The sequence below is a fragment of the Cibotium barometz genome, chromosome 21 (assembly GCF_041138505.1).
Source record: "Cibotium barometz isolate CiBa-2024 chromosome 21, ASM4113850v1, whole genome shotgun sequence".
In the NCBI taxonomy this organism is placed as follows: domain Eukaryota; kingdom Viridiplantae; phylum Streptophyta; class Polypodiopsida; order Cyatheales; family Cibotiaceae; genus Cibotium; species Cibotium barometz.
In genome coordinates this window covers 31,957,814-31,985,431 of record NC_141066.1, presented here as the reverse complement: position 1 = coordinate 31,985,431, position 27,618 = coordinate 31,957,814, and the positions used below count along the sequence as shown (strand labels likewise).

The 27,618-nt window shown below is 40.5% G+C and overlaps 1 protein-coding gene across 1 annotated transcript; it reads left to right on the top strand.

Moving 5' to 3' along the window:
- The first annotated feature begins 24,733 nt into the window (after window positions 1-24,733).
- LOC147627086 (uncharacterized) lies at window positions 24,734-27,053 on the top strand. The gene has a single exon (XM_086815651.1). The coding sequence runs from the start codon at window positions 24,960-24,962 to the stop codon at window positions 26,682-26,684; it is 1,725 nt and encodes a 574-aa protein (XP_086671777.1). The 5' UTR covers window positions 24,734-24,959; the 3' UTR covers window positions 26,685-27,053.
- Window positions 27,054-27,618: the final 565 nt, after the last annotated feature.

Sequence of the window (27,618 nt, the reverse complement as noted above, 5' to 3'; positions counted from 1 at the left end):
AGCAGCATTTACAGTGTCTTCAACAACATCGACCTTCATTATACTTTTGCGAGTAACACTGTATTCTCTACTCTGTGTTATTTTTCATACACTTTGTAGGACCTGGTGATTCAGTCAGTTGGTAGCCATCTAGGGTTGTATTCAGTACTTGCAGTGTGTTGAAAGATTTTGCATTTGGTAGACAGTCATGGTTGGCAGTAGTGATGTATTTAACATGTTGTCTGATGAGGACAAACTTGAAGGGACTAACTACCCATTGTGGTCTTATATGATAAGGCATGTATTGGTTGCAAAAGGCCTTTGGAATGTGGTTAGTGGTAGTGAAACTCATCTTGTTTCACAATTACTAGTGCAACCAGGTGCTGCAAGTACATTTGAGGTAGAATCTGATACAAATGTGGCTCCTCCACATGCACCACCAGTACCTCTCACTACTACTCAAACGAGATGGGATGGAAGAGATGCATAGGCACATGCATTGCTTGCACTTTCTATGAAGCGAAGCATTATCCCTAATATTCGGTCATGTGAGACTTCAAAATAGGCATGGGATGCACTTGCTGGAGTCTGAGCACATGAATGAGGGAGACTCAATGGTGGGCAGCTTCTTGACCAAGATCAAAGATTTTAAGGAGCAGCTTGCTAGTGTGGATAAGATATATCCTGATAGTACATTGGTGCCCATAGTTCTCAATGCATTGTCGGATTCTTACCAGAGTTTTGCCTCTACCCTTAGACTCATGATGAAGGGAAATCCAAATTCCCTTACATTTGATGAGCTGGTTTCAGTACTCTTGCAAAACAAGAGCAGTCTAGGCAAAACAGATCTGTCATGTGAGTCGGTGACCAAGCTTTTGTTGCCAGTCAGAAAGGCAAAGGTAAATCTTCTTCGCATGATGGTGGCTATAAGCCAAAATCAAAATCCCCAGGTAAGGATGCAGAGAAAGGAGGTGATAAGCCTAAAAATAAGGGTAAGTGTCACTATTGTAGGAAACAAGGGCACTACATAAATGAGTGCAAGAAAAAGCTAGAGAAGGAGAAAAAGAAAGAATTGGGCATGGCTGTTGGCTGATGCATTTACACCAAGTGTAGAGAAGAAGGAATCTACAAGTTTTGCTCAAGATGATTAGGCATGGACTGTACATTGTAGTTATGACCCTTCTGTTCATGATGTATGTATGTCAGTGTGATAGAATCGAATGCTTGGTACTTTGATAGTGGTGCTAGTAAGCACATTACTTCACAAAAAAATTTGTTCTCATCTCTCTGGAATCTGTCCCAAGTGCAGGAACCATCACATGTGTAAATGGTTCCGCATATCCTGTCACAAAGGAGTTGGTAGAGTTATGCTTACTATGCCTCAAATGGGGGCGCATTTACTCTTTCTAAAGTTTTATATGTGTCAGGCATTAAGAAGAATTTGCTATCGATTTCAGCCTTAGCCTTGTCAGGCTTGATGGTGGTGAAATTTGTGGATGATAAATGTACAGTTCAGGATAGAAATGATTTGGTTATTCTATCATTGCCTATACAAGATGGATGTATTTGAGAAGTTGCAGCATGGTGCTTGCTCAGTCTTATGACTCACGCTATGAGTGATGCAGAATTATGGCATGCACGATTTGGCCATCTAAATTATGGCAGTTTGTTATGTCTTCAAAGGCATGATATGGTGTCTGAGTTGCCAACTCTTGAGACCCCTGCTAGACATGTATGTGAGGGGTGTATTCTTGGTAAAATGAATCGGGCATCATTATCAAAGGATGGATCTATGAGAGCTATTAAGAAATCACAGCTTATACATAGTGATGTATGTGGTCCTATGAGGACACCATCTATTGGGGGATATCTCTACTTCGTCACTTTTATTGATGATTACTCCAAATATAGATGGGTGTATCCATTAAAGCAGAAGTCAGAGGTTTTTATGTGCTTTAGGCACTTTGTATCCATGGTTGAAAATGTATGTGAATGTAAAGTTGGCACCCTTCATTCAGATCGAGGGGAGGGGTATATGTCCAAGGAATTTCATGCATATATGGCTGAAAAAGGCATAAGGCATCAATGTACAGTGCCATACACACCTCATCAAAATGGTGTGGGTAAGAGGAAGAACATGTCTCTCATGGAGATGTCACGATGCATGGTGAAAGCCCAAGATTTACCTCATGGTTTTTGGTTAGAGGCAACTATGTGCGTAAACCATGTGTTGACCCTACCAAACAAGGCCTTGGAGTCTAAAACTCCTTATGAAGCTTGGCATGGCAGGAAGCCTTCTGTGGCTTATTTGCGTGTTTTTGGTTGTCTTGTTTATGCTCTTGTTCCTGAGCAACAACGTAGTAAGCTTGATGATAAGGCAGTTAAATGCATATTTGTGGGATACAGTTCAGAAAACAAGGGATATAGACTCTACCATCCGGCCTCAAAGTGGATTTTGGTAAGTAGAGATGTTGTTTTTGTCGAAAACTTAGTTTAGCCCATGCTTTCATGCAAAAAAGAAGAGAATGTATGCTCACATGACATGTTTGATTCGCTCCTACCTTTGTTTAATGGAGGGAGGCCATATGCAAAGCAATTGAATGCTCAACCAAGTGCTGAAATTCAGCCTTTGTAGGTGCAAAATCAGGCTGCAAATCAGCCTTTTGATGAGGCAATTATTGAGGATGTAGTGGATGAGGGGATAGCAACCATAGAAGAATCTAGGCATATGCCAAAATGGCTTGTGCAGACATTGAGGGATAGCAAGTTGGCAGCTCCTTTACCTATCAGAACTCGTGCAGGTTCTCATCATGCAGATTATTCTCATGTGGAATCATGTTCTCATTTCTACTTTATGTAACGAGGAGGAACTTGTTTCCTTTGAGGAAGCACACGATGATGATCATTAGATGCATGCTATGCAGGATGAATATAACTCTATACTTAAGAATGACACCTGGTATTCGATAGATCTACCTCATGGCAAGAAGGCCATTGGTACTAAGTGGGTTTACAAGTTAAAACGCAAAGCATATGGTAGCATTGATCGCTACAAGGCTAGACTTGAGACCTTTGCACCCACATCTCGTATGACTACCATTAGGTGTCTCATTGCTTTGGCAACACATCATGGGTGGAATGTACATTAGTTGGACATTAAGACTGCATTCTTGAATGGTGATTTACATGAGGAGGTGTATGTATCGCAGTCTCCTGGTGCTATGTACACATTATATGTGCATATACTAGGAGGCTAACCCACATTAGGCTTGTGAGTATGGGAGCATGGGAACAAGCTCTAGTGGAGCATGGGTTAGGACTAACCTTAAGGGTTAAGGTTAGGGTCAGGCATCCAAGGGTCACACATGGAAAATGGAGAGTCAAGAGTCACTTGAGGGCCCTCCTATATAATAGGGGCATGGGGCACACTCAAGGGATGTTCTCTTGTGTAGAGGATTGTATTTACATTCTTGCCATTTCACTATAGAGCTGAGTGCTGTTGTATTGGAGTTATACCTCTTGGTGGTATGGGACACTAAGGTTAAGGTATGTGGTACTCCATTATATTTCATGTTGTGTGCAACCCTTGGGCTCGGGGGTGGTTGGGTGGTAGAGTTTATGCCTGATTTATGCATGTTTATGTATGTTAATTATCTAGAGAGATCCTTGGGTTTTAACAGTGGTATCAGAGCAATCTCTAGCTAATTGTTGTTGCTTCTACTTTCTTATTCCAATTTTTTTGGCATTTTTTCTAAAAGTAAATTTTTATATTTACTAAATAAAATGTTATTTTATTGGTTTGTTTTGGTGATTTTGCATGGGTTAGCCTCCTAGTATATGCACATATAATGTGTACATAACATACTTCCCCTCTCTCAAAACATTGCACTCTTGCAATGAAAAAAACGAAATTTGCGCTGAACATTCTCAACCGACTCCCGAGTCGAATCCTCTATTTCCCTATCTTTCCACAAAATTTTAACTTCAGGAATTAGTCGACTACGAAGTTTCCTTTCCGTGAATTCAAGTACTCTTTCAGGTTCATGTGGAACATAAGATAAATCTTCGACTTCAACGAGTTCTTGAGGACTATGTTATCCTCACCTCCCAGCTTCTCTTTCAATCTACTGACATGAAAGACTGGATGAACTCTAACATGTGGAGGCAGTTTTAGCTTATATGCAACCGTGCCAATTCGACGAATAACTCAAAATGGACCACAATATCTAGGAGATAATTTTGAGCATTTTCCTGTTGATAAAGTTAGAGAGTCTTTAGGAACTTTTAAATAAACCAACGCTCTTGGTTCAAAAGACCGAGATGAGCATCCTCTATCAGAATAAAACCGTGCTCTATCCTGAGCACTCCTGATAGAATCCCGAGCTTCGATCAGCATTTCCTGCATATCACGCAAGAAATCCCTCGATGCATCAAGCTCAATGTCCTTAAGACCAACATCAATAGGTGCTCTAGGTTGATATCCATACATAAGCATGAACGGACTAAAACCTGTAGCCGTATGTTTAGAACTGTTATAGGCAAATTCCATCAGTGGAAGATACTTTTCCTAATTTGATGGTTTTCCAGAGACATATGCACGAAGCATATCCTCTACAACGTGATTTACCGGCTCTGTTTGCCCATCAGACTGCCGATGATCAGAGGAACTCATACTTAAAGTTGTTTCCAATTTCTTGAAAACTTCCTGCCAAAAATTACCCGTGAACTTAGAGTCCCGATCGCTCACAATATCAGAAGGTAGACCATATAGTCTAAACAGTTGCTCGACAAATTGGTACGCCAATTTCAAAGCTTTAACTGTTGTTTTTGTGGGTAAAAACCTAGCCATCTTTGTCAATCTATCACGACTACCCAAATGGCATCGTGTGACCCCTGCTGGTATGTGGAAGTCCCGTAATGAAATCCATGGAAATACTTTCCCACTTTTTAGACGGAATATCCAAAGGATGTAATAACCCAGCAGATTTAAGGCGTTCAGCCTTGTTTATTTGACATTGATGACATCGGACCACATAACTCTGAATAAAATCTTTCATTTTTGGTAAAATGTCCTTCTAACTAAAGCCAAGGTACGTTGTATGCCAGGATGTCCTGCCGGTCGATGGTGCATCATGGCACTTAAATAGGATCCTTAACTTAATTTTCGGCACATCCAGCACGCAAACCTTATCATTTTGGAATAAAAGACCATTCCGAAGAAAAAATTGGTTGGCTTTTCCTTTCACCAGGTTTTGATCTACTTCAAAGTTGGACCCTGATTTTGCCAAATTCCAATATTTTCCTGTTACCATATTATAGTAGTGATGTGTGTGAACACACTTAGGACCGCCGGGGCACTTTTTCCCTCACTAGGAGGTTTTTTCCCCCGTGCATTGTATATACGCCCATTATCTTCTAGGGCTTGTTATCTTTCATTTTTGGCACTCATAATACACTACTGTGTTGTGCTCAAGCTTCCTCATCTTCTTGAAGTTGTGTGTGCATTCCTGCAACCCTAATTCCAACAATTGGTATCAGAGCAGGCTTCCTCCTCCCGGGCAGCATCACCGGCACCTGCCGCTTCATCTCCTCCGATTGCGACGAGGTTTCACGAGCGTTTCAGAATTTTGATCTGAAGTCATTTCGCCCTCCGTTTTTGCATTCCAAGTACTGCGCAGGCAAAATCGTCCTATTGTGCAGATTTTCTGTCAAGATTAAAATCTGCAGGACAGGTGCCCATTCGTCTGTTTTGGGCTGTGCTATATAGCACAGGTCGATTTTATACAGGTTTACCTCTTGCAGACAGCATTTACATCTAGTAGTACAGTCATTGGCCATGGCTGACAACAATGATGTATTCCGCATGTTGGCTGCTGAGGATAAGTTGGATGGCACCAACTATCCATTGTGGGCATATATGATGCGACATGTATTGGTAGCAAAGGGGTTATGGAATATTGTGCAGGGTATTGATGCACGTCCTATTGTGGCTGGAAATGCTGCAAACACATCAGAAACAGGTACTGTTGATGATGGTGCAGGCACAAGTGCTGTAGCAGCTGTTCGAGAACCACCACTTTCAGCAGAGCAGATTCGTTGGGATGGTAGAGATGCGCAGGCTCATGCCTTGATTGCGCTGTCTGTCAAACGTACCATTATCCCACATATTCGCTCCTGCAGGACTTCTAAGGATGCTTGGGATGTACTTGCCACATTGTATCAGGCAAGAAATGAGGCTCGTGTTGCTTACCTCCGAAAACAGTTGGAGAATGAGCATATGAACGAAGGTGATTCTATGGATAGCTTTTTGACAAAGATCAAGGATTTCAAAGAGCAGCTCATTTCTGCAGATGAAATCCTGTCAGACAGTTCACTTGTGCAGACTGTTTTGAATGGTCTACCAGATTCTTATCAGGGTTTTGCTTCCACTCTTCGCTTGATGATGAAAGGCAATCCCAATGCCTTATCATTTGAGGAGTTAGTTTCTGTTTTGCTGCAAGAAGACCAGTCAAGGCAAAACAGGAATAATATGCGTGTCGCAGATCAAGCTTTCGGTGCTAGTCAGAGAAGCGGGAAAGGTAAAGCTGGCTTTTCTTCTAGTAAGCAGAAATCTGCAAATGCTGCGCAACCAAAGAAGGAAGACAAAGATGAGAAGAAGGGTGACAAACAGAAGACATTTTGCAAGTACTGTAAGGGAAATGATCATGTCATCAAAGCGTGTCCTAAGCTGGCTGCGAAAGAGGCTAAGAAGAAAGAGGCTGGTATGGCTGTTGCAGATGCCTCTCCTTCTAACAATGAATCTGCTAATGTTGTGCTAGATACAGAATGGGCATTCAATGCGCAGTGCAGTTATGACCCATCTTTGCATGACACATGTATGTCTGCAGTAGATTCAGATGTATGGTACTTTGACAGTGGTGCCACTAAGCATATCACCTCGCAGCGCAGTTTATTCACTTTCCTTGAGTCTGCTCCCACAGGGAATACTGTCACTTGTGCCAATAACTCCTCTTATCCCGTTAAAGGAGTTGGACAGATTGTGCTGAATGTTGCAAATGGCAACACCTTTACACTTTTTGATGCATTGTATGTGCCAGGGATCAAAAAGAATCTGCTGTCAGTCTCCGCATTTGCCAAAACAGGTTTGGTTGTAAAATTTGTGGATGACAGATGTACTGTTCATGATCTCTCTTGTGGTGACATCATTGTAGCATCTGGTTCACTATGTCGAGGGCTGTATAAGCTCAATATGGATGGCAAATGTGTAGAGGATTCAGCATGTGCTATTATGGATACGCAGGCTATTTCAAATGCAAAACTGTGGCATGCACGTTTTGGTCATCTGAATTTTGCAAGTTTGCTGCGCCTGCAGAAATCTGAAATGGTGTCTTCTTTGCCTAAGCTTGAGGCACCTGTCAAGCATGTTTGTGAGGGCTGCATATTGGGTAAAATGCAGCGTGCTTCCTTTCCCAAAGATGGATCAGTGAGAGCTGAACGCAGATTGCAGCTTGTTCACAGTGATGTTTGTGGTCCCATGCAAACTCCATCATTTGGAAACTACCTTTACTTCGTGACTTTCATTGATGATTTTACCAGGCATGCATGGGTATATCCTTTGAAGGCAAAGTCCGAAGTGTTTTTGTGCTTCAAACAGTTTTTGGTTATGGCTGAAAATGTGTCAGAAAGTAAGATGGGCACCCTCCGTTCAGATCGAGGGGGGGAGTATATGTCTTCAGAATTTAATGCATTTCTGGCTGAGCGTGGGATAAAACACCAATGTACAGTGCCGTATACACCACAGCAAAATGGTGTGGCTGAGAGAAAAAACAGGTCTCTCATGGAAATGGCAAGATGTATGGTTAAGAGTCAAAGTCTACCACATGGTTTTTGGCTTGAGGCTGTCATGTGTGCCACTTATGTACTAAACAGGTGTCCCACCAAAGCATTACAGGTTGTCACTCCATATGAGGCTTGGCATGGCCGCAAGCCATCTGTTGGCCATTTACGTGTTTTTGGTTGCCTGGCATATGCATTAGTGCCTGTGCAACATCGCAGAAAATTGGATGACAAAGCTGTCAAATGTATTTTTGTTGGATATAGTGCTGAGAGCAAAGGCTATCGTTTGTATCATCCACAGACAAAGCGCATTTTGGTTAGCCGTGATGTTGTATTTGTGGAAGATGCAGTTCAGCCCTTGGTTTCATGTACTAAGGAGACAGATATCAGCTCACGTGATGTCTATGATACATTGTTGCCTCTTTTCAGTGGTGCACAGTCAAGTGCAATACCTCATGAGGCAGTTTTTCAGCCTATGCAGGTTTTAAATGATGGCACAGATCAGCCTATATCTGATGCAGATGTGCATGATGCACTTGAGGATGAGAGACAAGAGATTGAGGGCTCTAGGAATATGCCTAGATGGCTGGTGCAGACTTTGCGTGACAGCAAGTTGGATGCCCCTTTGTCTAGTCGCACTCGTTCTGGCTCTCATGGTGCCTCTTATGCGTCAGATTGTTATGCATTGGCTGTTTCTAGTATGTGCGATGAAAGTGAGCCTGTTTCATTTGATGAGGCACAAAGTTCAGAAAATTGGATGGCTGCTATGCAAGCAGAATACGATGCTATTATGAAGAATGGTACATGGTCTTTATGTGACTTGCCCCCTGGCAAGAAGGCCATTGGCACTAAGTGGGTATACAAATTGAAGCGTAAGCCTGATGGCACAGTGGATCGCCATAAGGCTAGGCTTGTTGCAAAAGGTTATGCTCAAGAGAAGGGCATTGATTTTGATGAGACTTTTGCTCCCACATGTCGTATGACCACTGTTCGTAGCATCTGTGCATTAGCAGCTCATAATGGTTGGAATGTACATCAGCTGGACATAAAGACTGCGTTCTTAAATGGAGATTTGCATGAGGAGGTGTATGTATCGCAGCCTCGTGGTTTTGTTCAAAGAGGGCAGGAAAACAAAGTGTGCAGGTTAAAAAAGGCTTTATATGGTTTAAAGCAAGCTCCACGAGCTTGGTATGAAAAAATACATGCATATTTGACTGCACATGGGTTTCAGAATAGTCCAACAGAAAGCACTTTGTATGGTAAACGTGTGGATGGTGTACATCTAATCATTGCTCTCTATGTCGATGACATGCTGCTCACAGGACCAAATGAGAGTCATATTGCTGATTTTAAGGCTGATTTGAATGCCTCTTTTGAGATGTCAGATTTGGGGCATTTGCATCATTATTTGGGAATACAATTTAAGCAGTGTGATGGAGGTATTGCTTTGTGTCAGACAAAGTATATTGAAACATTGTTGCGGAGATTTGGCCTTGAAGACTGCAAGCCTATTGCTACTCCAATGGAGACAGGTTTGAAGTTGAGTCTTCATGATGCTGGAGATCACTTTGATGTCACACTCTATCAGACAGCTGTTGGTTGCCTCATTTATGTATGCATTACGAGGCCAGACATTCAGTTTGCAGTCTCACAGGTGAGCAGATTTATGCATAGCCCAGGCATTAAGCATTGGCAGGCAGTGAAGCGTATCTTTCGCTATTTGAGTGGTACTCGGCATCTTGGGTTGTTTTATCCCAAGGGGGGATCATTGTCGCCAGATTTACATGCTTTTTCAGATTCTGACTGGGCTGGTTGTTATGACACACGCGTGTCCACGAGTGGTTTTTGCTTCATGCTTGGAAGCTCATGCATATCATGGTTGAGCAAGAAGCAGCCTACTGTGGCCACTTCTAGTTGTGAAGCTGAGTACAGGGCAGCTTTCACAGCTACGGTTGAGTGTGTGTGGCTCAGACGCCTTATGGCTGATTTGGGTGTTGGGCAGCCATCTGCCACCACCATCTTCACTGACAGTCAGAGCGCATTGGCAGTTGCGCGGAACCCAGTGTTCCATGCTCGTACGAAGCACATTGAGGTGCACTACCATTATGTCAGGGAGAGACTCTCTGCAGGAGAGATCAGTTTGGCTTATGTGCCAACACAGGATAACCTTGCAGACCTTTTCACAAAGGCTCTGCCTCGTGAGAAGTTCGAAGCTTTTCGCAAAGCTTTGGGCTTACTCCCTTTTGTGGATTCGTCCACATAGCTAGACACTTCCCTATACATGAGTGCTAGCTCTTGTTCACCGCATCACTCCAGGGGGGATTTGTTACCATATTATAGTAGTGATGTGTGTGAACACACTTAGGACCGCCGGGGCACTTTTTCCCTCACTAGGAGGTTTTTTCCCCCGTGCATTGTATATACGCCCATTATCTTCTAGGGCTTGTTATCTTTCATTTTTGGCACTCATAATACACTACTGTGTTGTGCTCAAGCTTCCTCATCTTCTTGAAGTTGTGTGTGCATTCCTGCAACCCTAATTCCAACATTTCCAAAGAAAATATCTGTGCTGCATTTTTCCCTGAGTGAATCGTACAAGTTAGAAGTAATCTCAGTGAAGCAAAGCTCATTAACTTTACCGATTCGACTCAATGCATCAGCAATGCGATTTAAGCTACCCTTTCTGTATTTAATCATAAAATCGAAATCCTGCATCAACTCAGCCCATCTTGCTTTTCTACCCTTCAAGTTCGGTTGATCACAAATATATTGTAAAGATTGATGATCTGTCAAGACCATAAACTGAGACTCGTAAAGATATTGTCTCCATGCCTTTAAAGCATAAATGATTGCGTACAACTCTTTCTCTTGAACTGGGTACCTAGTTTGTGCATCATTGAGTTTCTTACTCTCGAAGGCCAGAGGCTTCCCATCCTGGAACAAAGCTACACCTACCGCAAAATCACTAGCATTGGTCTCAACAATGTAAGGTCTACTAGGATCTGGCAAAGTTAACACAGGAGCATCTTGAACTTTATTTTTCAAAATTTCGAAAGCCTCCTGTAGCTTATCATTCCAACCAATTGGAGAATTGGACTTTTTATTTTTACCTTTAAGAAGATTGGTAAAAGGTACAGTCAACTTCGAATAATCTTTAATAGATTTTCGAAGAAATACCACAAAACCTAAGAAAGATCTTAGCTGTTTGACCGTACGCGGAACTGGCCATTCCAAAACCCTTTGGATCTGATCCAAATCTATACTTAAGCCATCCTGAGAGATCTTATGACCTAAATATAACAATTCCTTTTTAAAGAAATCACACTTAGATAATTTACAATACAGTTTTTCTTCCTGAGCCTTCCTAGAACCTCTTTAAGATGACTCATGCTCATCCAAAGTTTTGTTGTATATCAAAATATCATCTAAGAAAACCACCACACATTTTCCTAACAGATCTCGAAATATATCATTCATCATATGTTGGAAAGTTGCTGGTACATTAGTGAGACCAAAGGGTAACACTAAAAATTCATAATGGCCATGTCTTGTCCTAAAAGCAGTTTTAGGAACATCTTCCTTTGCTATACGGATCTGATGATAACCTGTTCGCAAGTCAAGCTTTGTAAAATACTTAGCTCCATGCAACCTATCAATAAGATCATCTGATCTAGGTAATGGGTATCTATTTTCAATTGTAACCTTGTTACGACGTTTATAATCAATACACATCCTCCAGGTACCTTGATCCTTTTTCTTAACTAGGAGAACTGGTGCACCCCAAGGAGACTTACTTGGTCTAATTTGACCCATCCTCAAACATTCAGCTAGTTGTTTGGCTACCTCATCCTCCTCAGATTGGCTAAGCCGATACGGAGGAATACTAACAGGTTCTGTCCCTGATACTAGCTCTATTTTATGGTCCACCTCTCGTTTAGGAGGTAATCCATGACGCAATTCATCAGGAAATACATCCTGAAATTTGCTTTTAATGGAACTTAACACTTTACTTTCCCAAACATCTAAAGAAACAGTGTTTACATCAAAATGAATATACGAAGACACTGGATCCATAACCAACTGGAAAAGTTCATAGTTAAAAATATCTTCCATTAATTCCAGCTCATTGATAAATGTTCCCTTGGGTACAACAATGTTTCCTTTAAGAGTTACAAGGCTTCCATTGTGATGAAAAGGCATCAAATGTTTGACCCAATCGATAGATAACCTTAAGGGTTAAGGTTAGGGTCAGGCATCCAAGGGTCACATATGGGAAATGGAGAGTCAAGAGTCACTTGAGGGCCCTCCTATATAATAGGGGCATGGAGCACACTCAAGGGATGTTCTCTTGTGTAGAGGATTGTATCTACATTCTTGCCATTTCACTATAGAGCCGAGTGCTATTGTATTGGAGTTATACCTCTTGGTGGTATGGGACACTAAGGTTAAGGTATGTGGTACTCCATTATATTTCATGTGTGCAACCCTTGGGCTCGGGGGTGGTTGGGTGGTAGAGTTTATGCCTGATTTATGCATGTTAATTATCTAGAGAGATCCTTGGGTTTTAACACTTGGTTTTGCTGTGAAAGGAGAAGAATCTAAAGTATGCAGGTTGAAAAAGGGTCTTTATGGTCTTAAGCTGGCTCCTAGAGCATGGTCTTAAGCTGGCTCCTAGAGCATGGTATGAGAAGATTCATGCATATTTGGTTGCAAATGATTTTTGCAAACAGTCCAATAGAGAGTACCCTCTATGTGAAGAGGAGTAAGGACACATTTTTAGTTATCATTCTATACGTTGATGACATGCGGCTCACGGGACCTGATATAGATCAGATTTCAGCTTTTAAGGCTGATTTGCATTCATTGTTTGAGATGTCAGATTTGGGGCCCTTACATTACTATTTGGGGATTTAGTTCATGCAGCGTAATGATGGCAATGTTATGCTACAGTCTAAATATATACAAAAGCTATTGAAGAGGTTTAATCTTGAAGACTGTAAACCTGTGGCTACACCTATGGAGACAGGTACTCGACTTAGTCTTTAACATGCAGGAGACGCTTTTGATGCTAGTTTGTATCAGCAGGCTGTTGGATCCCTTCTTTATGGGTGCAACATGAGGCCAGATATACAGTATGTGATCTCACAATTGACAGATTTATGCATAGCCCAGGTATAAAGCATTGGCAAGTTGTTAAGCGGTTTTTTTGCTATTTACAGGGCACTCAGTATTTTGGATTATTTTATCCAAAGGGGGGTGAGTCAGCTGCATGATTTTAGTGATTCAGATTGGGCTAGATGTTATAACACATGAGTGTCCACTAGTGGATTTTGCTTTTACCTTGGTGATTCATGTATATCATGGCTCAGCAAGAAGCAGCCTACAGTGGCCACTTCCGACTATGAAGCTAAGTATAGGGCAGCTTTACAGCTATAGTTGAGTGTGTGTGGGTCAGACGTCTTATGGCTGATTTGGGTGTGTGGGTCAAACGTCTTATGGCTAATTTGGGTGTGTTGGATAGTCGTCTAGCACTACGATTTTCACTGACAGCCAAAGCGCATTAGCAGTTGCGACGAGGAACCTAGTGTTTCATGCTCGCACTAAGCACATTGAGGTGCATTACCACTATGTCAGGAAAAGACTCTCTGCAGAGTAGAGATCAGCTTGGTCTATGTGCCTACACCACATGACAACATGATGTATTTATTCATCACGAAGGCTCTTCCTCGTGAAAAGTTTGAAGCTTTTCGTAAAGCTTTGGGCTTACTGCCTTTTCAAGATTGATCGGCCATACCCTGCACATAATTACATCTCCAAGGTGGATTTGTAGAATTATATGGTAGTGATGTGTGTGAACACACTTAGGACCGCCGGGGCACTTTTTTCCTCACTAGGAGGTTTTTCCCCCCGTGCATATGTACACCCTCTTATCTACTCATTTTGGGGTGTGTACTTATCTTTTGTATCTGGCACACATTTTTTAATTCTAATCTAGTGAGTTTGTGTGCTCTCAAGCTTCTCTATCTTGTGTGTGTGCATTGTTGCAACCCTAACCCTAAGTAGTGATGTGTGTGAACACACTTAGGACCGCTGGGGTACTTTTTCCCTCACTAGAAGGTTTTTTCCCCCGTGCGTATGTACACCCTCTGATCTACTCATTTTGGGGTGTGTACTTATCTTTTGTATCTGGCACACATTTGTTTATTCTAATCTAGTGAGTTTGTGTGCTCTCAAGCTTCTCTATCTTGTGTGTGTGCATTGTTGCAACCATAGCCCTAATTCCAACACAATATCCCTTTCCCTACATGGGCCATAAAAGAACATCTCTACTGTGACAATAATCTTCTTGGTGAGAGAATTGTAGAGACGATAGTCTTTGGTATCTGCATTATAGCGAGTAAAAACACATTTCACTACCTTGTCATCAATAGAGAGACACCATAGCCAAAGCATAAAACTTCTCGAATGGCTTCTTAGGCTAAAACCAATTGACAATTGACCCAGTCGCCCAATACAAGACATGACGTTTACCAGGAAATGGGGAACCTATATGTATCTTGTCATGCTCTCAGCATGACCAATGCCTTGAGCACCTTCCAATGGTTGATGTGTAAAGCCTTCAAGGATCTCCTTTGGAAGATCCTAAAGATATTCATTAACAACATATGCATGCACTCCAAGTGGAAGGAGCATCTTGCTTACGTTTGACTACTAGTCTTTGAGAGGTGCAGACTCTACCGCATCTCAATAAACCCACTCAAATGTTAATTTGGGGCTAAACATGGTATCATTCTTGGACACGTTACCTCCAAGAGCAGCATCTCCACAAATGTGAAAATAAGATCCATGTGATCTTAGAGATGCCACCACCCGTCAACTACAAAGGGGTACAGAGATTCATGGGGCACATAGGGTATTGTAAAAGATATATCTTCCTATATGCGAGGCCTTTATATAAGCTATTGATTGTCTTTAAATGAACAGAATGAATGCCGATGGTGGACATATGAGAAATTGAGGAAGGAATTAGTAAGCGCACCCATCCTAAGATCCCCCAATTGGGATCTAATTTTCCATTTACATATAGACGGTTCACCCTTTGCTATTAGATGCATGCTAGTGCAGTTCGGGGAGCACAACATAGACTTTCTTGTGATCTTTGCCAATCATCAACTTAATGACCTTGAGACTTACTACACTACCACTAAAAGATAGGGGTTAGCCATGGTATATGACATGAAGAAGTATAAACATTACTGCTAGATACCAAATTTATGTTCTTTGTCGATCATCAAGCATTTTTGTATTTGGTAAACAAGCTTTGCACCACAAGGTGCATCACCAAATGGTTGCTTATTCTTTTAGAGTTTGATTTCACAACAATCATTGTGTGTGAAAGGGTTCTGTGTATGTCCATTTTGACTACCTTTCCAGAATTCTAAGCAAAGAATCCCTTATAGGGGTTTAAGATGATCTTCCCAATGCTCCACTATTCCACATTAACCATATACCAAAATGGAATGAAGACATCGCCCACTTCTTGGCTGATGGATTTCCCATTGACTGCCCTATTAAAAAGGATAAAGCCAGATGCCTCATTAGGAAGGTACCGCCCTATCAGTTGATAGTGGGAATGCTTTATAAGAGGGTCAAGAGCCATCATGAGGAATTGTGTTCATAAAGATGACTTTTGTCATCATACTTGAATAAGCCCATTCTAGCATAGATTGAGGATACTTTGCTAGAGACACAACTACTCACAAGGTTCTCTAGGCCGACGGACTTTGGTGGCCCTAAGGCTCTTTTGAAGACATGGCTAAGTTTGTTAAGTGCTGTGATGAATGCTAAAGGTTCGCCATAGTCTAAGAGAAGGACTGAATGCCCCTAACCCTAGTAGCTTCAAAACAACCTTGTGAAAAATGGGGGTGTGGGTTGCTTCTACCAACTACCTCATGTTGAAGGGTCCACACCACTTCCATAATTAATAGAGGCTTGGCATAAATAGGTATACATGGTCTATCACTTTTCATACTCCCTCAATAAAAGCTGCTTGCCATTAAGGCTTCCAACTTGTTGCTTGCCACCATCAAGGCTTCCAACTTGCTTTCCACCATCACCTTTACCTTACATATGGCTATGTTGATCCCGAATCATACCACTTAACCTCGGTGGCCACCAACTCCATGGCATATCCGTCGGGACCATCCACACCTTCCACTTCTCTCGATAGTAGCTTCAACACCGACTTGGGTGATGTGAGGACATGGCCACCATTAGGAAGGGGGGTATGTTAACCACTCCGTAGTAGGTTAACATGGTTTTTCTTGCTTGCCCTAACGTAAGGCACTTTGCCATCTTACTTGTGTGAACATGCACTTATCTTTTCTAAAACGGCATGGAAGATACAAAGCAATATTACCATGAGCTTGATATCAAATAGAGAAAGTCTACAGACGTAGTGTACATATAGTTGTTGAAGACTAGTAATAGAGGCTAGACTATTTTTAAGTTTGGCTGGCCTAGTATGAAAACTAGTCATTTGTATATATAAGCCATTTTTTATAATAAGCAATACACAATCATTCCCTTGCAATAGTTTTCTTGTGAGCTCTCTTCCTTCCCTCTTCTTACTTATTTGTATGCTTTTGAATTCATGATCGCTAGATGGATGTATGCTTGAATACGTTTGATTGTAGGCCTCCCTCTCTAATTAGCTTCTTCCTCCCCTACTTTTTGTGAGAGATAACCATCACTAAGGATCATCTCTTCTTGTCTCCATCTATATATTGAGAGATCTCCCTTCACCCCTTTGGCAAGGAGAATTCCAATTTTAACGGCATTGTTCCAAGCTAAGTTTGGAACGATGCTGTTAAAATTGATGTTTCGACACACAGGCTCTCGCTTAAGTAAGGCAACATTTGAAAAGGGATAAATTATGGACTTATAATCTTGAATGTGTTGTGGATAAATTCAAACGGGTCTAACCAATTGATTTCACTCCTTCTTTGGAGGTGAACTTTTCAGAGGGGAAAGTATGTTACATCCTTGGCTGTGGCACACAAAAGCAGCTGGCTATTCAGAGAGCTAGATAATTATCCTGTAAGTGTATACATAATAATAGTGCCAAAGTCTTATATAAGCATGAGGAGGGATTATACTTAGTGTTGAGCATGCCTTGTGTGGGGGGTCTGCTTGGGAATGCTATGATTGGAGTAGCTACCCCCAATGCATGGTGTCTTTTTCTCTTAATGCACACAAGAATGCTCTAGTTAAGAATAGCTAGATGTGCTATGATTGGAGTAGCTACCCCCAATGCATGGTGTCTTTTTCTCTTAATGCACACAAGAATGCTCTAGTTAAGAATAGCTACAATAACACGTGCATTCATCAAAGCTTAATAGAGGACTATAACCTTTAAGGTGGTTGTTGATCCTTTGGATTCATCCTTATGGAGATGAGTGGTGAAGGGGAAAGTATGCTATGGAGGTGAGTCCTTTGGCTTCAATGCTATGGAGGTGAGTGCTTAAGGGGGGAAAGAGTGGGTTATGTAGGTTGTAACATGAGAAGTTATGCTAAAACCCTGATTACGATGTGTAAAACTAAGTTACATCTTATGTCACTCGCTACATACTCTCCATGATGGCTCTGCAATTTGTTGGTTTGGCAGTATCAACTCCTAATTAGGATGTGTAAAACTAAGCTACATCTTAGCAATGGTGGTGGGTGGTGAGGCTAAGGATTTGGTGCAACTATGCTATCATCAATATATTCTATGCAATTTGTTGGGTGTGGCAACTATTAACTTTATTGGGCTTTAGTTTTTGAAAATGCATTACTTCTTGTTTGGAGCCCCCAATGCTAGTTATTTTTTATTTGGGTCATTCAATGCCAAGTGTAACCTCTATGTTAGACATTCTACTTTCATAATAGAAAAAATGGGCGGATAAAAAGGTTATCCACCATAAAGCTTCTTTCCACTTATAGCCAAACACTGGATGGAGTCTCAACCAACAAAATGATTGGACATTTTGAATAGATAACTAATAATTTTTAAAGATATAATTATTATAGTAAGAATATATCATCAAGTTTTGGATTTAAAAAAGGTTTAAGTGATTTAAGAGTGGGCAAAACATCCATTGCTTGCTGCTTCCTTACATCAATTAGCTTGCCTATTTTGCACTACACCATTTCTCACATGAGTGAAGAGCTTTTTGAATTGCTTGAATGGAATGCTTGAATGGAATACATGGGGACAGATTTTATCAATGCAACTTAAGTATTCCAAATTTGTTGATTGTGCATCACGCCTAGTAATTTTTATTCAAATAATTCGTAAAATGGGGCTCATTGGAGTACACAAGATAGGAAGACATGATTGCAAACAAAAGAAGGGAGAACATATAATTAAGCATGCAAACATTCACAGTTTAGCATGTGGTTTGTGTTTCCTATTTTTTAAAGCCTCTCTTGCTAAACTTTTCTCAACATTAGATTAAACTCATGTGAGCAATGCATTAAGCTTGAAATGGCAATTGATAGGTGTCAAGCTAGTAGGTAATGTATAGTATCAAGACAATGAATATGTTTAAGCAATGTTTAAGGAGCAATAGTAGGAGGCAACAATTGATAGGATGTTGTTAAAGGCAACAATTGATAGGTGCCTAAGCTAGCAGTTAATGCACAATATCAAGATAATGAAACAGTTACTATCTTTAGGTAAAGTTTAAGGAGTGATAATAGGATGTTGTTAAAGGCAAGCCATAAAAAATGCTTCTTGGTTAGAGAAGTATAACTCACTTTTTTATGTGCCATGAGAGGGCCTTTGACAACCAAACAAGTTTCTACCTTTTGCTTATTTTATAACATCCACAAACATTTTACTTTACAAAGCTTTGATTTTTCTATTATTGGCTCGTGCGTGTTTGAATACTTTATGAGACTTTATCTTGGTTGGTACTAGAACTCTATATTCCACCATTTTTAAGAAGTAAAGCAATGCTAATCCATTGTGTGCACCATGTCATTACTATAGTCATGTTACATTCGCGCTCATTTGAACGTGCAACTCTTGAAGGGGAGATTGTTTGAAAGCTATAAGAACATTCTATGAAAGTTCATGGAGACATGTAAAATTAAGTGATTTACTGAATTAGAGTAAATAGAACACCTTTCTAGTCGCTCGTCAATGACTTCAAGATGGAGGGCTTTTAGCTTTAAGAATTATCTTGGACACACAATGACAATAACATGAAGAGAAATAGCATCTAATAGCTTGTAATGATATGCTTATGGACAAGTAGCCAATTTAACATTTAAACCCATGCTACCTCTAGTAACCCTAATAAAGAGTCGTTATTGTACATGAATATAGGTCAAGCTTTTATGTATAGTGGTCCCCACATATTCCCTCATCTTTTTGCAACTAGGTAGTAGTCACACCACAACAATGATTCTAGTGAGGGTATACCATTTATGTCAAATAAGAGGGACTCTAAATGAGCAAACGAATGATATAGCAAGTTATTATGCAGGATATATTTTGAGAGGTTTTAGTTATAGTTCTAATTTTGAGAGGAGAGGAGAGGTTTTAGTTATAGTTATCTTCTAATTCATTATAATCATAAGAATTACGTTTGATTTTTGTAAGTGATGGAGTGTAAGATTCCTCCCCCAGCCCCTCAAGATGTTCAATCTCTCCCCCTGTAATCATTCCCCTTGTCAGAATATTAACAGATCTTGTTTCTACCTATTTTGGCTTAGAGAGAGAAAATGTTAAAGAGAGAGGTTATTCAATTTTTAGATATTTTTGGATGGAAAAATATCTCTTCTTATTAAAATAAATTCCCCCGAAATAGAAGTTCAAAAAGAAATTTAGAAGGTGCATTAGAAATAAATTATAATCTGTTCATAAGGCCTTAGCCTAAGGGTCCAGATTTTCTGAAAATTTTAGATTAAGGTTCCTATGGACCAATTAGATTAATCCAAATCTAAGGAGGAGATAAATTGAAGAAATAAAAAAAATCCTCCAAAAAATGAGTAAATACTCACATAAGATGAAGAGTTGACTAAGGACAAGGTTATTAGTTAAAAAAGAAGAGATATTTAGAGAAAATGATGCATTTTTGACACCTCAGTGTGGGGGAATTCCCCTCATGAAGGAGGCACCTATTTTACATGTGTGGTGGAGTTTTAAACTCACAAATAATGAGATATTTTTATCTCTCCTCTCTCCTGTTTCAACTAGAACCAAAAAGTAAGCTAAACTGACCTAAAAATGGTCAAAAAGTGACCAAACTGATCTGGAAAATTCTAGAATCAGTTTGCTTGGTTAGAGGCTCACTTTTTCCTATAAATGAATCCTCCCCCTTTTAAATGGTTAATAGTGTTTTATGCACTGTTACTCTACTTCTTCCCAGAGCCAAAAACAGTGAATTCATTGATAATTCATTTGTTTTTGACCATTTCCTCTTCAAAAGAATTGGTAGCCAATCTTGTTGCAAATAAGAGTAGATCCCTCAAACCATCAAGCCAAAGGAAAGCTCACAAAACTCCTAGTAAGTTAGAAATTCTACTTTTTCTTATTCTATTTTTATGGTTTTCTGATTTTTACTTTCTTTAAAATGAAAATGGATGCTATGCCTTGCTGGAAAGGCTTTCCCCCTTCTCTTCATTATTGAATTCAGCCTTTCTTTATCCTAGATGTGTAATCAAATTGATGGAATTAAACTTTTCATATTATTTACTCGATTAGATTAGAATGATTTAAATCATCTTCGATAATTTTTAGTAAATTTTAGAGTGAAAAAATTGAAAAATGTTCAGCCACAAAGGAGGTTATGGTAAAATTTTCTTAAAATTGGTGAAATAAGTTTTATCTTTTTATTATTCAAAAAGAGTAATCCCCACCACTTGTGTATTCTAAAAGTGTTATTTTTATTTTATGCATAGAAAAATGCATATTAGAAATATTTTTATTATAAAAGTGTCATTTTCATTAAAATTAATTTCTATGTATAGAAAGATGCATAAAGAAATTTATTTTTATTTCAAAAGAGTTATTCTCATCAATTTTGATTTTATGCATAGAAAGATGCATAAAGAAATTTATTTTTATTTCAAAAGAGTTATTCTCATCAATTTTGATTTTATGCTCATTAATTTTGATTTTATGCATAGAAAGATGCACAAAGAAATTTATTTCTATCTCAAAAGAGTTATTCTCATCAATTTTGATTTTATGCATAAAAAGATGCATAAAGAAATTTATTTCTATTTCAAAAGAGTTATTCTCATCAATTTTGATTTTATGCATAAAAAGATGCATAAAGAAATTTATTTCTATTTCAAAAGATTTATTCTCATGAATTTTGATTTTATGCATAGAAAGATGCATAAAGAAATTTATTTTTATTTCAAAAGAGTTATTCTCATTAAAATTAAAATTTTGCATAGAAAGATGCATAAAAGATTTATTTTTATTTCGAAAGTGTTATTCTCCTTAAAATTGAATTTATGCATAGAAAGATGCATAAAAGATTTATTTTTATTTCGAAAGTGTTATTCTCCTTAAAATTGAATTTATGCATAAATAGATGCATAAACGGATTTTTATAAAAGTGTTATTTCCCATTGAAGTTGTTCTTATGCATAAATAGATGTGTAAAGAATCTTTATATCAAAAATAAGAATTCTCTTACATTCTATAAATAGATGTGATATAAATCAGATAGATGGGAAAGAATGGATGGATGGATGTGATGAGAATGAGAGGTAAATAGATGTGATGAGATGGGATGCGAATCAGATAGATGGGAAAGAATGCATGGATGGATGTGATGAGAATAGAAGTGATGAGAATGAGAGGTAAATAGATGTGATGAGATGGGATGCGAATCAGATAGATGGGAAAGAATGGATGGATGTGATGAGAATAGAAGTGATGAGAATGAGAGGTATATAGATGTGATGAGATGGGATGTGAATCAGATAGATGGGAAAGAACGAATGGATGGATGTGATGAGAATAGAAGTGATGAGAATGAGAGGTAAATAGATGTGATGTGAATCAGATAAATGTGAATGAATAGATGAGATATGATGTCATGTGAATCAGGATATAAATGAATGATATAGGATGTGAATGAATGTGTTAGCATGTGAATCAGGATGCGAATGAATAGATGAGATATGATGTCATGTGAATCAGGATATAAATGAATGATATAGGATGTGAATGAATGTGTTAGCATGTGAATCAAGATGTGAATGAATGATATAGGATGTGAATGAATGTGTTAGCATGTGAATCGGGATGTGAATGAATGATATAGGATGTGAATAAATATGATAGCATGTGAATCGAGATGTGAATGAATGATAAGGGATGTGAATGGATGTGATGTGATGTGAATCGGGATGAACGATAAGGGACATGAATGAATGTGTTAGCATGTGAATCGGGATGTGAATGAATGAGATGTGATGTGATAAGATGCGATGTAAACTGGATAGATGTTAATGTATGTGAAGTGATGTAAACTGGATAGATGTTAATGTATGTGAAGTGATGAGATGTATGGGTAGATACAAGTGGATGAGATCTGATGAGGATAAATGAGGAAATAAGTGATGAGATAGAAAAGGATGTGATTAGATGAGAATGGGAATACTTATGAAATGAATGTGGATTGATGTGTGGGTAATGTGGATTGATGTGGCTGGATGAGTGGATAATGTAGATTGATGTGGATGGATGAGTGGATAATGTGGATTGATGTGGATGGATGTGAGGATAATGTAGATTGATGTGGATGGATGAGTGGATAATGTGGATTGATGTGGATGGATGTGAGGTCTTGACCAGCCTCGGCGGTTCGATTTAAATGGCGAGCTTCCGGTACGGTGGATGAGGGACCAAGGAAGCGGCCTATGAGTGAAGTGCTAGGTCACCTGTGTGAAGGATCCTAGAGGGTGCTGACCATACGGTGCTCGAGCTCTGGGTCACCGACGATACCCGCACGTGCGTCGGGAAAGATATTGGAACAAGGAGTAAGAGTTGTTTTCTGAATTCGGGCATGGATCTGGTTGATTGACCTTGCTGGTCCTCAACGAATGAGTCCATGGCTCTTTTATATGGATCTGTTGGTTGATCTTGGTGATCTTCAACGGAGATTCCATTTTGATATGTGAATATATTCCCGGTTACTATAAGCTAGGAACTATCGAAAAGACCCCTGAGTGGACAGGTGGTGAGCGTTCTGGTTGCCAATGATGCCATAGGTACACCAATGAAAGAATGATTGGAAATAAGGATTCAACCGGAGATTTTGATGATTATGATCAGTGACACAATGGTTTCATTAAAAGATTGTTTTTAGAAGATGCTGATTCTGTGAAAAAGGCAATTTCATATTGGGTGTGTAAGTGGTGTGACTAGTTTTAAGTTTGCATGAATTTTCGACTAGGGGGCTTGGGAACTCCTTTCCTTGGTACCCGGGACAAAACCTAACCAAATTCCTAATTGGATCCCATCACTACAGTGGTTGGGCGGTTGGCTAATCCATGGGACTGGATGGGGTTAGGTTGGACTGATGGACCCCTAAAATGAGACTAAATTTCTGTTGGTATGATAGATAAAGTAAATCCTGGATAAAAATTGTTCTACGGAAAAGAATCAACGGCTGTGCCTCTCAATGAGGAAAAAAGCGTTGGTCTCTATGATCCAAGTGCAATCTTTTCTTGATCTCACTATGGGACTTACGGGTTCGGTCAGATCAGTTTAGTTAGTTAAGGCTTTTGACTACATTAGAGAAAAGTTATCCTGGAGGAATCGCCCGTGCTTTTGGGGCAAGGGAAGTTTTTTCGAGTTCGGTTTTGGAAGAACCAATGGATTAGTCTCTTGTCTGGACATCCGTGGGCGAGGCCCTGAGTGTGGGACCTTGCCCCGCACAAGAAGTGCTACTTCCGCTGCTAGCAGCCCAAAATTCGTTGCGCAGTGGGGTCAGGGATCTTACATGGAGGGTAATTTACTATTTGGGCAAAATCTTCTTAGATTTCACACCAGTGCTTGAGAAAACCCGTATTTAGTGTATTTTGCACCGGATGGAATTCAACAACACTAGCTGAACTTTGACCTTGTCTTGAAGAAAATTGATGTAGACAAAAAAATGCTCCTTATGTTTTTAGCGTTGTTCGCTAAAATATGCTTTGTTTTTCTCTTGAACGCGCTCGGAAGTTGCAAATGGTGTAGGAAATAATTAACCTATCACAACCATTCACATGTGTGGAGGTGTGAAGAGGCACACTGCTATATCTATATAATGATAACATAACATTTCATTATCGTATCTCTATCTCCTCCATTGTTGTGTGTGCATTCATGGTCTTCTTGCCTAATCTCCTATGCCCTTCTGGGCTCATCCCTATTTTTTATGCCCTCCGAGGCTCATCTATGTTTCCTACATGGTATCATTGAAGCCATGGAACTTGTGGGTTTGAACTTGCATCTGTAGGGTAGAGTTCCATGCTCTACCAGTGGTGTCCACAAGTGTGGAGGAGAGTGCTCTACTACTAGGCGATTATCCCTGCTCCTTTTTTTCACTAGCGTGGAAAAAAAGTTGGTGGTATGTTTTGACAAGGCAATATCATATGAGTTGACGTTGGACCTCTTTTTTTTGGGGAAATAGATAGATATATATATGGCTCAAACTTTGAAGATTCTATGGGGGGTGGGCCTATTAATAAAATTCAATAAAAGTGATCGAATTTTAACACCTAACCTTTGCCACAATTTGAAGAGGACGCCATCATCCATTGCATTTTTGAAGTTTCTAATGTCGTATGACAGAGAGAAGCCGACCGTATATTGAAAAAGCCGACCGTATTTTAACGCGTTTTCAATTTTTCATACCAGTATACTAAACGTATACACGTCTTCTTCCTCATAGAGCACACTTGTTCGATAGTCGTAAACGTTCTTCTCGCAGACGCCTTCCTCAGAAGGCCTCACCGCCATAGCCGAAGAGCTTCGATTTCGCTTCTTCCCTACCTCCCTTCCGTCATTACCAGCGAGCTCTGCGATTCTTTTTACTTTAGGCTTCACCTATTCCTCCTCTTTCTCTCTCGTTCCCTCCCTTCCGGCGATGTCTTCTGACCTCCATCCATCCTCCACGCCTGTCTTATGGTGCAGTTCCTGCCATGTGGTTGTGGAAAACTCTAACTCTGGCCTTCCTTGTCCTTTCTGCGGGTTTGAATCGATCGCAGAAATCACCGACCCTCGCCTCCTGAGAATTTTCGCGTCAATCAATCGGGAAAGTGGCCATGGCGATGGCCGGTCTTCAAGCAGCAGCAGCGACGACAACAGCAGCAGCAGCAGCAGCAGCAGAAACAACAGCAGCAGTAGAGGCGATGTCGGCCTTCGCAGCCGCTCGCTTCGCCGCCGCATGGACGCCACCGAAACCCGGCGCCCTTCCCTCCGCCACATGGTAGAATTCATAGCTTTCTTGGCTAGGGTTTCTCGCGAGTCAGATCTTGAAAACGACGATGAAGAATTGCAGCAGCAAAGAGGAGAGTCTAATCCCCGTGCCGGTTTGGCCCTTCTCCTGTCTAGTGGCGGTGTCGGCGATCAAGCTTCTTCTGCAAGCCACGGGGATGGCGTTTATCAAACTTCTGATGATGCAGACCACGGCGATGGCTTTGATCAAGCTTCTGATGCAGGCCACCGCCATGGAGTTGACCAAGCTCCTGGTGCAGGCAACAGTGATGGTAACGATTCTGGGAGGCAGACCGATATTCGCGAGCTAATTCTCGGCATCATGCAACACATTGCACAAGGGGAGAGTGGCAGATATGGATCAGCGCCTGCATCCAAGGCTGCCATCGAAGCCCTTCCAACCTTGAAATTCAGCAAGAAAAGTGTCGAAGAGGAAGATGTTTACTGCGCAGTATGTAAGGAAGTCTTTGAAATCGGAGGTGAAGTAAGAGAGATGCCTTGCAAGCATGTGTACCATTCGAATTGTATACTGCCATGGTTAGAATTGCACAGTTCATGCCCTTTATGTCGCAGTGAGCTTCCTGCTGAAGAATCTAGCCCGGGGGCTGTAGAAGAAAACTTGGGTGATCCCGTGGAAGCTGGAGAAGCCGGCGGCGTGGCAGTATTTGAAATTTCCGGTGAAGGTTTTCATGTGCTTTCTTTTATACTTTTTAGTGGTGGCCAGTGGAATGACGCAGCAACTCAAGAGAATCAAGAAAACGCATCTGCAGATGCAGGAGAGACTCAAGGAGCAGCAGCAGCAGCAGAAAACCAAGAGGACAATATGAACAGAGGGCTTGTGTCCGCAGGGAACCAAGAAGGAAAAGTAGGACCTGTATCGACAGAGGACCAAGAAGGAAAAGAAGGAACAGCAGCTGCAGAAAACCAAGGAGCAGCAGCAATAGAGCAGAGTGAGGATGATGAAATTGTGAGTGAGACTGGAGCATTAGAATCTGCTCTACTTGTTGAAATCCCAACCCCTGAAATCAATATGGTAAATGGGAGAAGCCACAGCCAGTCTCCTGGTACTCAAAGTGGGAACTTCCTGTTGCCAGAAGCAGCAGTACGAGAGGAGAGGTTGGATGAAGTTGTAAGTGAAACTGGGGCATCACAATTTGCTGCAAGTGATACAAGTGGAAGAAGAAACAACAGCTTAGAAATCTCATTGGGCCCTCGAGTCAGGAACTTCATTTCCTGGGTTTTTGGGCAGTCCAGCTCTTCCCATGCTTCTACCTCTAGTGGGCAAGACAATGATGCAAATGTGGATTCTAGAAGGGGGAGGCATTTTCACTCAGATGAACACAATGCTGATAGGGAAAGGCATTCTTGTTGGTGAACTTCAGAACAACTGTTTTCTGACCTATGGCATTGTTCAAGCTTTTGAGCAAAGCTTTTTATTTGATACTTCACATCTTCTTGTGGGTCTGTCGTTCCTCATAATAGTTTACTGTTTCACCTTATAGCGCAAAGGTTTTTTCTCTAGGAATTTCTCTCATGTCTATTTCTTTAAAACAAGATGCAGTGCCTTTTGTACAGATGCACAGTCCTCTCACCATACTTGAAAGTCAGGTTTCCCAAGTTTTATGCTGCCTTTATGGTAAGAATGTACAGCAGGCATCAACAAGTGACAAATTTGTAAGCTTCTTTTCCCTCGTTTCATATTGCATTGCAGTGGAAATAAAAAGTTGTGTGATGTTGCACCAAACTTGATGATGCCAGTGCATTCTTTGTACTCATGACATTATTGTTGCTCTCAATTTTTGTGCCATAATAGGTTCTCAATTGGTGTTGATGTAATGTAACATTCTGCATGAGTGCCAGTATGGTGTAGTCCTGCAAGGATCCAGCAGCCTCGGCAGGGTTGTTATTGTTGGCATCCATCACTTCAGAGGCCTTGGCCAATTTCTTGCATACGTATTATGTGATGAAGTTTAGGAGAAGTTTTGTGGTTGGAGGTCCTAAAGTATGGTGAACTATCAGTTTAGGAGAAGTTTGGTGGTTGGAGGTCCTAAAGTATGGTGAACTATCAGCACCTATGTTAAAAATGCTGCTGTCTAAACAGCAGTGCCAGCGAATTTTATCTTATTGCATGATTTGTGGTCTGAATAAGCAGTCCATTGCACTGAACTTTCAGTGGAAAGCACACCTTTAGCCATTTGAGAGCAGAGCGCTAGTTGTAAGAGGTTTGCTTTTGCCATCTTTATACATACTAGTTGGGAACCCGTGCTTTGCACATCTTTTGAGGCTTCCAAAATCAAATGCTACCCAAA